This window comes from Erpetoichthys calabaricus, chromosome 7 (genome assembly GCF_900747795.2).
Source record: "Erpetoichthys calabaricus chromosome 7, fErpCal1.3, whole genome shotgun sequence".
Classification (NCBI taxonomy): Eukaryota; Metazoa; Chordata; class Cladistia; order Polypteriformes; family Polypteridae; genus Erpetoichthys; species Erpetoichthys calabaricus.
In genome coordinates this window covers 183,141,076-183,155,849 of record NC_041400.2, presented here as the reverse complement: position 1 = coordinate 183,155,849, position 14,774 = coordinate 183,141,076, and the positions used below count along the sequence as shown (strand labels likewise).

Below are 14,774 nucleotides of genomic sequence, written 5' to 3'. Positions count from 1 at the left end.
TATTCTAAAGTGAACATCAACACCTTCACACTAGACAGCATAGGTGTCAGCATTGGTGGATCTCCTTACAATAAAGCACTATTAACCGTTCAACTGCAGAAAAGGAAACATATTAACAGTGTCTGCGATCCTCCTTATTACTTATCCATATTTCGCATGCTGAGAAAGAAACAAGTCATGAATACACGGTCACGGGTACAAAACGAAAAGGAAATGATAACAGGAACAAACACACGAACACGAAAGAAACAACAAAATAGACGGCTATGCAGCATAGGTGGATCTCATTACAATAAGGCACTATTAACCGTTCAACCGCAGAAAAGGCTCCATATTAACAGTGAGTGCAATTCTCCTTATTACTTATCCATATTTCTAAAAGAAAAAATGTCTCGACTCCAAAAACGCAAAGCTCAACTAAAGCTTCTAACTAACGATGTACCTAAAAGTAAAAACTTTATGAACTGCATTAGATCCTACAATAGTTCATTTGCTTTTGCGTATACCGGAGTAAATATCAGGCCACCAAAAGGCAATGGCCCATACTGCTTTCGCATATGTGCACAAATACTGCATCGCATTGGAACAGTGCACCCTGAAACAAATCAACAACGCAAATATGCACAAATCTACATCCTAGATCCACATTACACAAACTATCAATCAAAGTGCTGCATCGCAACAGGCACGGATTCAAAACGAAACACCTCCCGTCTCAGACATACGTTAATGGCAGCGAAGGCTACAACGGGCTTCTCACACAGCACAGGCAAATCGATTACAGCTCCAAAACAACACGTCCCAAATACTACACATGCAACAACGCGCCTCTCAAACGGCACAAGGAAAACATACACCAGGAAAATTCATTCAGATTAATGAATGTCATTTGCAATCATTGTCATTCAGTTCACTTCCCTGAAGAAACAACTGGCAATACAAGTAATACATTTACACGTTGTTGTCAAAAGGGTCAAATTAGACTGCCTTCTTTACATTCATATACTGAATATCTACAGAGGCTTATAACTGACGATGTACCTGAAAGTGAAATCTTTATCAACTACATTAGATCCTACAAATCGGTATCCACTATGAACATTAACGGTGGCACTGCACGTGACATCCGTCTTGAAAAAATGTTGTTTATTGATGAATGTTCAATGGCATGAAGTCACTTACTCAACACCATTCATAAACTTCTACAAACGTTTATGAATAATAATATTCGATTTGGATGAAAGGTACTTTTATGAGGAGGAGATTTTAGACAGTGCTTAGCTATTCTTCCAGATGCCATGCACTCAGCTATTGTTCAGTGCACCTTAAAATACGCAGACAATTGGCATTGCTTTCAAAAGATACAGTTAGTAAAAAAGATACGATGTCCAGAACCAGATCATAACAATTGCTTATTACAACTGAGAGATGGTACACTCACCAATACAGATGGACTTCAGGCACATATTATTACAATTCCTCAAGCCTTTATCTGCGATGACTTAGTTACAGAGACATTTGGAACAGCAATCTCATTAGACCAAATGCCCCTTTTAACACAACGCACTATATTATGTCCAAAAAATATTAATATGCAAAACATAAATACCCAAGTCATTCCATTACTTCCTGGAGAGACACAACTCTTTCTAAGCTCTGACAAACTTGACTCTGATCACAACAATAACCATCTTAAATGACCTTACAAGTTCTGAGCTGGAATTACCTTTTACACTTAAACGGCGTGTACAAAGAAATTTTCAAATAAACCTTTACACTGTGCCACACACTTTATTGTTTGCTTTCTATTTGCATCATCTACACCGTCACACTATTCTATATCTCATTCATACATCACGCTCTTTGTCATTCCCAACACCAGGGTTGGCGAGCGAAGCGAGCAGGGGGCGGAGCCCCCTAGTGATGCATATAAACCCAAAGCGCAAATACTTTTCATCATACAGTCGAATGGGAGTTCGTCTTTTTTTCTCCGGAACTGCATTTGATTCACACACAGGTTGTGAAGATGAGTCTGAGGAATCATCATCGTTGTCCTTATGTTCGGTTGCTTTCTTTATTAAAAATCTATCCATATGTTCAATCAATTTAATTACTTTATTAGTTTTCAAATAAAAAAGTGTATTTTTGAATGTCAATATAAACGGGAAGACGCGAGGGCCCATCTGATTTCCGGTGTAACTAAATTACTAAAAGGAAACATAAAATCGAAATGCACTTTTTCGCTATCGCCATCTAGCGATTGAAATGAATCAATAATTTCAAAAAGTTACAACATCTATTCTTTTTCATGTTTTTAATTTTTAAAATACATGCAATTCAGGCTTTGCTCGCGGACCACCAGGCAAGTGGTCCGCAGACCACAGGTTGAGAACCACTGTCTTAGAGAGTCAAGGCTGGGGGGCTGTCAAGAGGCAGGGCCTGTTAAAGCCCATTGCGGCACTTCCTGTGTGATTTTGGGCTATACAAAAATAAACTGTATTGTATTGTATTGTATATCCAACAAAGTACATTTTCGGTATCTTGCCTTGTCACCTTTCATTAAATCTTACAATTTTCATCAGTTTAGGGGACAATGATGAGATGTCTCCTGCCTTGTTCTAATCCTTAAATTCTTGTTTGTCTCCTTGTGTGTCTGGTTTGCCAACAGTCCAGCGACAAACATTGACCAATCAAGAACTCTACTGGAAAAACTTCAGGAAATAAGAAAGGTATGGCTGTCTGTAGCACATTGTGTATGGTGCTGTAGCCTCCGTCCGTGACCTCCACTGTTCATTCTGTTTAAGTGAGGTTTTCAGACACTTTGTAATTGCAGATTATAAAGCGGCTTTTCCTTATGACAAGGTCATAGGCTAAAGTTATTGGATTGGTGAACTCCATTTAGCCTTTTTTTTCAAATCATAGCAGATTGACCAAATTTTTCATATGTCATTGACTAACCTGGTGGACAGGGTTTTGGCTCACTTTCCATTTTGCCTCTGATTTCCTCCCAACTACTAGAAGTCAGTGCCAACTGCATGAGAAACCTTTATAAAATTGTCCTTCCATCGACTGGTGTGCCACCTATTGAACAGATACATGCATGGTACCAACTTGCCTTCAAATGTACCTGACCATTTCAGTTCTTCCCTGTACCTCTAGGGGATGGTCAGGTTCAACTGCATAACACCGCAGGGTATAAAGACAAAGAGAGAGTGTGGTTTATAAACCAGTTATGGGTGGATGTGAGAATCGGCATGGGGGGCTTTATTGTACAGAACAGTATTGTGAAGTTTGGGTCTCTTTAAATATTCTTGTACCTTCCTACTTACTATTTTTATTTTTACATTTATTTGCTTCGCAGCCACTTATCCAAAGCGACTTACAACACAGATAAACACAATTGAGTAACGTTAGACTAAGGGCCCGTTTGCTCAGCAAGTGTAGAAAGACAGGTAACAAAAGTTGATTGCCACAAGTGAAAAGATGTAATATCTAATTCAGTGGTGTGAAAAACTATTTGCCCCCTTCCTGATTTCTTATTCTTTTGCATGTTTGTCACACAAAATGTTTCTGATCATCAAACACATTTAACCATTAGTCAAATATAACACAAGTAAACACAAAATGCAGTTTTTAAATGATGGTGTTTATTATTTAGGGAGAAAAAAATCCAAACCTACATGGCCCTGTGTGAAAAAGTAATTGCCCCCTTGTTAAAAAATAACCTAACTGTGGTGTATCACACCTGAGTTCAATTTCCGTAGCCACCCCCAGGCCTGATTACTGCCACACCTGTTTCAATCAAGAAATCACTTAAATAGGAGCTGCCTGACACAGAGAAGTAGACCAAAAGCACCTCAAAAGCTAGACATCATGCCAAGATCCAAAGAAATTCAGGAACAAATGAGAACAGAAGTAATTGAGATCTATCAGTCTGGTAAAGGTTATAAAGCCATTTCTAAAGCTTTGGGACTCCAGCGAACCACAGTGAGAGCCATTATCCCACAAATGGCAAAAAACATGGAACATGTGGTGAACCTTCCCAGGAGTGGCCGGCCCGACCACAATTACCCCAAGAGCGCAGAGACGACTCATCCGAGAGGTCACAAAGACCCCCAGGACAACGTCTAAAGAACTGCAGGCCTCACTTGCCTCATTAAGGTCAGTGTTCATGACTCCAGCATAAGAAGAGACTGGGCAAAAACGGCCTGCATGGCAGATTTTCCAAGACGCAACCACTGTAAGCAAAAAGGAACCATTAGGCTCGTCTCAATGTTTGCTAAGAAACATCCAGTGATTGCCAAGACTTTTGGGAAAATACCTTGTGGACTGATGAGACAAAAGTTGAACTTTTTGGAAGCAAATGTCCCTGTACATCTGGCGTAAAAGGAACACAGCATTTCAGAAAAAAGAACATCACACCAACAGTAAATATGGTGGTGGTAGTGTGAAGGTCTGTGGGCTTGTTTTGCTGCTTCAGGGACCTGAAGGCTTGCTGTGATAGATGGAACCATGAATTCTACTGTCTACCAAAAAATCCTGAAGGAGAATGTCTGGCCATTCTGTTCGGTCAACTCAAGCTGAAGCGATCTTGGGTGCTGCAACAGGACAATGACCCAAACACACCAGCAAATCACCTCTGAATGGCTGAAGAAAAACCAAATGAAGACTTTGGAGTGGCCTAGTCAAAGTCCTGACCTGAATCCAATTGAGATGCAATGGCATGACCTTAAAAAAGGCGGTCATGCTAGAAAACCCTCAAATAAAGCTGATTACAACAATTTTGCAAAGATGAGTGGGCCAAAATTCCTCCAGAGCACTGTAATAGACTCATTGCAAGTTATCGCAACGCTTGATTGCAGGTTATTGCTGCTAAGGGTGGCCCAACCAGTTATTAGGTTCAGGGGGGCAATTACTTTTTCACACAGGGCCATGTAGGTTTGGATTTTTTTTTTTCTCCCTAAATAATAAAAACCACCATTTACAACTGCATTGGTGTTTACTTGTGTATATTTACTAATGGTTAAATGTGTTTGATGATCAGAAACATTTTGTGTGACAAACATGCAAAAAGAATAAGAAATCAGGAAGGGGGCAAAATAGTTTTTCACACCACTGTACATTTACAATCATAGATAACAATCGATAAAGCAATAAATTTAATGTAACAACATATTAAATGTGCCCCTCCCCCACCTACCTAGTCATCTGTGAGAGGAGCAAAAGGCTTTAGATTCATCCAAAACCTCACAGGACACACCACCTAGCATACTTGCAGTGGGTCCTAACAATGACGGTGCAGAATTATGGTATTGAAGGTTTCCCTCTAGAGCGCCTGTTCTCTTGCACGATTTGGCTCAAAACTAACCAGCACATCGTCATCTAATTAACAGACTCAAGTTTCGTGTTTGGTATTTTTCCATTTGGCCGTTTTAGCTAAGACTGTCCTCAAGAAACTGTGACACACAGACAGACAGACAGACAGACACATACCTATTATCGAGAGAATCCCTAAAACGTTGAGATCTGTCGAAAAACAGGTGATCGAAATCTTTGATGAACCTAAAGCTTTTTGCTCCTTTCTGATAGACAATAGGTTATGGTGGGGGAGGGCACAAAGGCAAAAAAAAAAATTCTGATGTGAGCATCACAGGCTTTGCATCCGAGGAACCAAGTTACCCAGACTATTCTCTTAACATTTCAGTAGTTATTTACCACTCCGATGCTGATCTTTCTGATCATTAAATAGCTCATTACGATAGCAACTGACGAGAATAATTCCTAATTAATTACAGAATTACGGTTTTTGAAGGTTCCCTCTGGAGTTTCTTTTCTCTTTTACGATTTGGCTCAGAAACTAACCAGCACAATCGTCATCTCATAACAGACTCAAGTTTCGAGTTGGTATTTGTCTGTCGCGCCTTTTTAGCTTTAGACCGTCCTCAAGGAAACTGTGACACACAGACAGACAGACAGACACATACCCATCATCGAGATACTCCCTAAAACATGAGATCTGTCGAAAACGCGTGATCGTAATTTTTGACGAATCTAAAGCTTTTGCTCCTCCCCCATAGACGATAGGTCTGCTCTTGCTCTTTCTTATGCGATGGGGATATAAAGAGCCTTTGGGAAATGGGTCGGTTAACCAAAGGAAGTTTGTCTACCTGTTGAAAGGTACCGTAAAGCTGAGATCATTCCAGGTAACCAGTATTGAAGGGTGCGGCAGCTGATAAGCCAGCATCTGCCCTTTGAATTCCAACTTTGCTCCGTGTCCTTCTAGATGTCCCTCCGACAGATGAACCAGACCCGATTCCTACATCGTGGAGAACAGGAACACCCGTGGTGCAGGTCTGCTTGATGGTGTGCGGGCTTCCACCTCAACTGAAAGCTGATGAGTACATGGACCTGCTGCAAAGACCACCTTGCCATCAAAAGTGAGTGGGAACAATCCAAGGTAGCCTTTGATTTAGTCGAAACATTTTTCGGTGTCAGAAGAAGAAGGCACCATCAGCATTCACAGAATGAAAGGAGATCAGTCACGTGTTACTATCCTTTGATAATAGAGGGTTTTTTCTTTCATGTTGGCGTTGTCAAACGCTTCAGCCGTGTTCGCATAATTGCCAGAAAGGACGGACCAGTGATGTCACTAGTCTAGCATTGTGCTGTAAGAAGAAACAAAATTGTGTGGATGGGAGATGAACTCGGGGTGGTAGTCAAAAATGGAGAGTGTGTTTCTTGCCACATCCCAAAGACAGGCATGTTAGGTCACTTCTGTCCTCGCTTGAGTGTTAGAGTGATGGACCGACGGCCACAGAAAATATATGAATGATGGTTTTTATTATTCCCCTTGTGTTCTTTCACACAGTTTTTTGTAGCTTTCCCATGAAAGTTTGCCGGTTCGAATCCCATAAATGCCAGAAGTTACTCCACTCTGTTGGGCCCCTGAGCAAGGCCCTTAACCTGCAATTGCTCTGTGCTGGGTATGACGTTAATCTGCAGCCAGCCCTGTAAAAAGGTCCTCCAGCTGGCATGGAAAACCTGGGGATTGGTGGCAGGATTGGCACTCCAACCACCACTAAAAAACCTCCCACTGTTCCAGTGTGGTGCTGAGGTGTCACCCGCTGCACTCGGATCTCAGTCCAGGTGGTTTGCCATGCGGTGGGTGCAGTAACACGCTGTAATCAGTACATGCTCCCAACCTTCTCCTCCTCCTCCTCCTCCTTACCCATCTTCCTAGTAGCTCATTATGTACTTGTATTTCAAGGCATCATGGGATCAAGTGTGATGTGATGATCTTGTTTTGTGTTTTGTCATTTCAGCTCATCTTGTTTCCGTCACTCACCGTGTACCAGGGACAAGGTAAAGTCTACAATTTAAAGTGCACATCTTAATTTTCTATGTTGATGGACGGTCACGGTAGCACACGGTGACTGCCCCCAACTTACTAAGGTTATGTAGGTGAAGTCTAGGACCGATTTTCTCTTTGGCATTGTGTCCTCATGGAAAGGCGGGGAATCACCGACAGAGCTAAGTGTTCACTGCAGGTGTCCACAAAGGCAGAAACACTTGCATGAGAAAAGGCCTGAGCATGCTGTAGTGTAGCTGACGACAACAACAACATTTATTTATAGAGCACGTTTTCATACAAGTGATGCTTTACAAGACGAAAAAAAGAAAATTTTAAAATATAAAATTAGGCAATACTGATTGACAAAGAATAAAGTAAGGTCAGATGGCCAGGGAGGACAGAAAAGTTAAAGTCAAAGTGAACTTTATTGTCATCTCAACCATATACAAGTATACAGATAGAACGAAATTTGCGAAGCTCAGGGTCCACAGTTTAACAACATGACGTGCAAATAGTAATTTAAAAATAGAATTAAAATTTACATTAAAAATTAAAACATAAAACAAGACAAGACATTGTGCAAAGACAAGACAAAGAAGTAGCAGCAATATCGATGTGTAAGATAAGTAATATAATAAATAAATAATAGATATAGATAATACAGAAATGATCAGTGTATGATAATAGTTAAGACATGTGTAAACAATGACAGGTCAGAAGGATATCAAGAGTGTCAAATACTTAAAGATCAGTCTGAGATTTTCAGTTCTTCTCTACCTGCACACTCGTCTTTACAGGAACAGTGGCTCGCATGTATAAAAGTTCTGTTTTTGAAGGTGGTTGAGGCCGTGTGGAAGGGCAGGGGGCAGCCTGGTGTTAAGTAGTCTAACAGCTTAACAGAGAAAAAACAAAATCTGCAGGGGTTCCAATGCCACGAGACCACCCAGCCCCCACTGGGCATTTCTGCCTACCATAAATGATCTCAATCAGTCCTCATGGGTTTCAGGCTTCACGTGAAGAATCAGATTATGATGGTCATGTGGACCTCTGGCCTTCAATCCATCAATGTAGGGCACAGGTGTTGAACTCCGGTCCTGGAGGGCCGCAGTGGCTGCAGGTTTTCATTCTAACCATCTTCTTCAGTAGTTTTGCTGCTAATTAACTTCTTTTGCCTTAATTTTAATTAACTTGGCTCAAGCCCCTTAGTTCTTTAATTAGCTGCCGAACAATAATGAGAAATAAAACAAGCCACCACATGAGCAGTTCAGCTGTGCTCACCATACAATATCTGAAAATAAAGAAAGGCAGAGGTCTCAGTAAGGTTGATCTCTCAGGTTACCAAAACATCTTGACGGTGTTCTTAGAAAAAACAGAAAAATCAACAGTGTTGGAAATGTCTGCTGTGGCAGAATGAGAGCAGCAACAGGGCATGGAATTAAATAACGGGGTTAATTAACAGCAAGAATCAGCTTCTCATTAAGAGACTGGTTGGAGTGAAGTTGGTTGGAGTTTGAAGTCCCAGTTTAGCTGGTCATCTGTTGGCTCTGTTTTACGTCTCATTTCTGTTTGGCTGCCATTTAATGAAGAAATGAATCAATTCAGAGAACTAAATCCTTAAAAACAGGGCTATTAAAATGAAGGTAAAAGGAGTTTATTAGCAGTGAAAACTGGTCACCAATTAAGAAAAGAGTGAGAATGACAACCCACAGCCACTGTGGCCCTCCAGAGGTCGACATCCCTGATGTAAGGACTGCACGTGCCCTAATCAGGTGGTGGGGGTGCAGATTGGCACCACAGAAAACTAGAAAGGGATCAGCAAAGAAAGCAGGGGTTAGTACGAATTGTGGAGCCATGAAAAAACAAAAGATAATTCAATGCATATACAGAATATCAGAGTTACACTAAAATGAAGCTATGAGAGCGCCATGTTACAATAACGAGTTTTTAGCAGTTTTTTTTAAAGTGCTCCACCGAATTTCTATTGACATCCCAGCATGCTCAGGCCATTGGTGTCTGCTGCTTTGGTAAGCCTCCATGATGTTGTTACATTATAACGGGGCGAACATTGTTATTATTAGTAGAAGTAGTATTGTAAAAGAAATAATATAATAAGTAAATAAATAAAATAAGAAATATTATAAGTAGCATATTGCTGTTGTTTTTGCTATTATGCCAGTTCAAATCCTGTTACTGCCCAGAAGTGACTCCCCTCCGTCGGGCACCTTAGCAAGGCCCTTAACCTGAAAATGACTCCAGGGGGGCGGCACTGTGCAATGGCTGACCCTGCACTCTGACCCCTCCAAAGGTCATACGAAAAGGCCGTTTCTGTTTCCCCCTCTGAGATTAACAAAGTGTATTAAATCACATCAAATTATTGGTATTATCATTATTGTATGTGTTTTTTACTTCCATGTAAATATGGAAATTTGGTGTGGGAGTCAATAATTTGCTTTCGATTTATGGCGCCCTCCATCATGTTTGGGACAAAGACACATTTTTTTTTCCTCGATTTTCCCCCTCTGCTCCACAGTTGAAAATTACAAATCAAACAATCCAGCTGTGATTAAAGTGCACATTGCAGACTTTCATTAAAGGGGGTTTTCAAACATTTTGGTCACACAACACATCTTCTACACAGTCCCCCCATTTCAGGGTGCCCAAATGTTGGGGACAATTGGTGTCACACGTGTTTGTGATTCCTCAGGTGGGTTCCGTGGCTTCATAAGAGACCTCGGCTTGCTTTTCTACCCTTTGGAGTCTGTAGTCTCCATTGTTCAACATGAGGACAAGAGCTGTACTAACGATAGTCAAAGAAGCCATTATGAGGCTTAAAAACAGGACATCGGTGAAACCTTAGCATGACTTAAATCATCTGTCTGCACTATCATAAAGAAGAAAGAACACACTGGTGAGCTCAGTAATCACAAAGGGACTGGTGGGCCAAGGAAGACCTCCACTGCTGATGACAGAGGACTCCTCACTATGGTAAAGAAAAAGCCCCCCAACGCCTATCTGACAGATCAGAAACAGTCTTCAGGGGGCCGATGTGTGTGTGTGTCAGAGACGACTATCAGCAGAAGACTTCATGAACAGAAACACAGAGGCCACACTGTGAGGTGTAAACCACAAAAACAGGATGGCCAGATTATAGTTTGAGAAAAAGGACTTAAAATAGCCTGCAGAATTCTGGGAAAAGGTCTTGTGGACAGACGAGGCAAGGAGTGATGGTGAGAACAAAGTGTGAAAACGAAAAGGAACTGCCCAAGATCCAAAGCAGACCACCTGATCTGTTAAACATGGCGGTGGGGGGTGTTATGGCTTGGCCACAGGTCCTGGCGCACTTCTCTTCATTGATGACGGCACTCACTCAATGAATTCTGAGGTGTAGAGAAACCTCTGACCTGCTCGAGTTCCAGTAAAGGCCTCCAAAACTCACTGGACGGCACGTCATCCTACAACAAGATGATGAGCCAAAACATACTGCTGAGCAACACACGAGTTTATCAAAGCTAAAAATGTAAAATTCTTGAATGGCCAAGCCAGTCACCCGATTTTAATCCAACTGAGCAGGCCTTCCATTTGCCAAAGAGAAACCTAAGAGACAAGCCCCCACGAAACAAGCAGGAGCTGAAGATGGCTGCATTAGAGGCTTGCAGAGAAGATCCTCAGCACCAGTGATGTCTGTGAATCGCAGACTTCAAGCAGTCGTTGCATGTGAGGGATATGTGACAATGGTTTTAATAGACCTGCCATTGTTGGGTGCCAAACATTACGGTGCCCTGAAAATGGGGGGGACCTGTAGAAAAAAATGTTGTTGTGACTGCAGGGTGTGCAAATCCCCTTAAATGAAAGTGTACTTCAGTCATATCTAAATTGTTAAATGTGTCATTTTAAACAGTGGAGCAGAGGGGTAAGGCAAGTAAAAATGTGTCCCAAACATGATGGAGGGCCCTGGAAGTAGTGAGCGCCATTCCAGCAGTTACAGATACCTGGATATGCACTCTTTTGTCTTCAGGCAGCACAAGCGTGTGGCTTGGGGTCTCAAAGCAACTCTGTTGCAGCAACATGACTCGCAAACATCCATGGAAATCACATTGATGGCCTTTTATCATCTGTAGGTGCCGTGGTCCTTCAGATTTCCTGCTTTTCGGAGGCGGAGAGCGGATATATATGCTGGCTAAAAGACACTTCAATCAATAATAAGCAGTTGTCTGCAGTCATAATTCCTGAAGTTCTGGTAAACAAAAAAAAACTATATCCTATTTATTTTTCTATTTTTTAATCACTATGTGTTTGAAAAAATGTTTGAGTAAATGAATAAATAATATTATGTCAGCAAAATACGGAGAGCATCCCCAGTTGTCTGTCTAATCCAAATAAACAAGGAACACAGAGGTGAGTTAATAATATGGAAAGCAACAGAGCAAAAGCTGCTGCCCCACAGGACCAGTCTACACCATCTTCGTATTCCTGATATTTTGCTGGGTTGATTCCCCACTTTCCCGTCTTCTCAAGTGTCACAGAGTACTCGGTCTCGCTTTACGTTTCTCTCTGTGTCTCAGTTATTGGTCTCACTTCATTCCATTGTTGACCATCTCTCTTCCACACTTCCGTTCCACTTGCAGGTTATGTATGCCTTTTTAACACAGTTTTAACGCTTAAATGTCAGCTGTGTAAGGTGCACCGCTAGCTTCCATGTGCTGCCACCTTACTGGCCTGGAAGGCATTTTCTGACCTCCTGCCAGACTCCGACTCAAACAGTAGATCGGTCGCTCTTGGTATTCGTCCTCCAGTAGCTTGTGCTGTGTCAGAAACAAACAACTGTCCATATCCTGGAGAGGTAGAAGTGTTAGCGTATAGTGGAGAGATTTGGTGTTTAAATGTGCCCGTGTATTTTAAAACAGTATGGTCCGTGGCCAGGAGGTTGAGTTATCTGTGCACCCATGGAAAACAAACGCTAGAGAAGAGTTGTATTTCTCGATTGTGTTCACGAATAATTTTTAGCTTCTGATGTTTGCTGTGTAAGAAGCTGTTGTAAAGTCACAGGTGGCTCCCACAAGGGTGGTAAAGCTACTTTACCGTTGTGGCAGCACCTCGAGTACTTATTGGATGTATTACACTCAGCAGGCCAGTATAGTGCATGACATGGAAGAGGACGAATAGGAATCGAGAAAATGCTGTGTGGCTGTGTGTGGGGCAGGACCAGTTTGAAGTGGAAGCAGGACGAACCAGAAGAGAAATTACAGTGGTGTGAAAAACTATTTGCCCCCTTCCTGATTTCTTATTCTTTTGCATGTTTGTTACACAAAATGTTTCTGATCATCAAACACATTTAACCATTAGTCAAATATAACACAAGTAAACACAAAATGCAGTTTGTAAATGGTGGTTTTTATTATTTAGGGAGAAAAAAAAATCCAAACCTACATGGCCCTGGTGTGAAAAAGTAATTGCCCCCTGAACTAATAACTGGTTGGGCCACCCTTAGCAGCAATAACTGCAATCAAGCGTTTGCGATAACTTGCAATGAGTCTTTTACAGCGCTCTGGAGGAATTTTGGCCCCACTCATCTTTGCAAAATTGTTGTAATTCAGCTTTATTTGAGGGTTTTCCTAGCATGACCGCCCTTTTTAAGGTCATGCCATAGCATCTCAATTGGATTCAGGTCAGGACTTGACTAGGCCACTCCAAAGGTCTTCATTTTGTTTTTTCTTCAGCCATTCAGAGGTGGATTTGCTGGTGTGTTTTGGGTCATTGTCCTGTTGCAGCACCCAAGATCGCTTCAGCTTGAGTTGACGAACAGATGGCCAGACATTCTCCTTCAGGATTTTTTGGTAGACAGTAGAATTCATGGTTCCATCTATCACAGCAAGCCTTCCAGGTCCTGAAGCAGCAAAACAACCCCATACCATCACACTACCACCCACCATATTTTACTGTTGGTATGATGTTCTTTTTCTGAATGCTGTGTTCCTTTTACACCAGATGTAACGGGACATTTGCCTTCCAAAAAGTTCAACTTTTGACTCATCAGTCCACAGGTATTTTCCCAAAAGTCTTGGGCAATCATTGAGATGTTTCTTAGCAAAATTGAGATGAGCCCTAATGTTCTTTTTGCTTAACAGTGGTTTGCGTCTTGGAAATCTGCCATGCAGGCCGTTTTTGCCCAGTCTCTTTCTTATGGTGTGAGTCGTGAACACTGACCTTAATTGAGGCAAGTGAGGCCTGCAGTTCTTTAGACGTTGTCCTGGGGTCTTTTGTGACCTCTCGGATGAGTCGTCTCTGCGCTCTTTGGGGTAATTTTTGGTCGGCCGGCCACTCCTGGGAAGGTTCACCACTGTTCCATGTTTTTGCCATTTGTGGATAATGGCTCTCACTGTGGTTCGCTGGAGTCCCAAAGCTTTAGAAATGGCTTTATAACCTTTACCAGACTGATAGATCTCAATTACTTCTGTTCTCATTTGTTCCTGAATTTCTTTGGATCTTGGCATGATGTCTAGCTTTTGAGGTGCTTTTGGTCTACTTCTCTGTGTCAGGCAGCTCCTATTTAAGTGATTTCTGATTGAAAACAGGTGTGGCAGTAATCAGGCCTGGGGTGGCTACGGAAATTGAACTCAGGTGTGATACACCACAGTTAGGTTATTTTTTTAACAAGGGGGCAATTACTTTTTCACACAGGGCCATGTAGGTTTGGATTTTTTTTCTCCCTAAATAATAAACACCATCATTTAAAAACTGCATTTTGTGTTTACTTGTGTTATATTTGACTAATGGTTAAATGTGTTTGATGATCAGAAACATTTTGTGTGACAAACATGCAAAAGAATAAGAAATCAGGAAGGGGGCAAATAGTTTTTCACACCACTCTATCTATCTATCTATCTATCTATCTATCTATCTATCTATCTATCTATCTATCTATCTATCTATCTATCTATCTATCATATAGTGCCTTTCATATCTATCTATCTATCTATCTATCTATCTATCATATAGTGCCTTTCATATCTATCTATCTATCTATCTATCTATCTATCTATCTATCTTATCTATCTATCTATCTATCTATCTATCATATAGTGCCTTTCATATCTATCTATCTATCTATCTATCTCTATCTATCTATCTATCTATCTATCTATATATCTATCTATCTATCTATCTATCTATCTATCATATAGTGCCTTTCATATCTATCTATCTATCTATCTATCTATCTATCTATCTATCTATCTATCTATCTATCTATCTACTAGCATGGCTTGCCAAATCCATGTACCATTTTGAACCTTGCACTTGTGTTAAATGAAAAACACACATCTCCATCCACATTAGCATTTTCATGTCATTTGTGAAAGTTATTTGACTAATGGTTAAATGTGTTTGATGATCAGAAACATTTTGTGTGACAAACATGCAAAAG

General features: G+C 41.1%; 1 protein-coding gene across 1 annotated transcript in view; it reads left to right on the top strand.

Annotated features, from left to right (window-relative positions):
• Positions 1-14,774, top strand: part of LOC114654940 (diacylglycerol kinase theta) — a 360,676-nt gene that overhangs the window by 280,617 nt on the left and 65,285 nt on the right. The window contains 9 exon segments of the mRNA XM_028805813.2: positions 2,669-2,695; positions 2,698-2,729; positions 6,284-6,316; positions 6,318-6,341; positions 6,343-6,420; positions 6,422-6,437; positions 7,323-7,345; positions 7,347-7,362; positions 11,470-11,588. Of these exon segments, the coding sequence (XP_028661646.2) occupies positions 2,669-2,695; positions 2,698-2,729; positions 6,284-6,316; positions 6,318-6,341; positions 6,343-6,420; positions 6,422-6,437; positions 7,323-7,345; positions 7,347-7,362; positions 11,470-11,588 (368 nt within the window).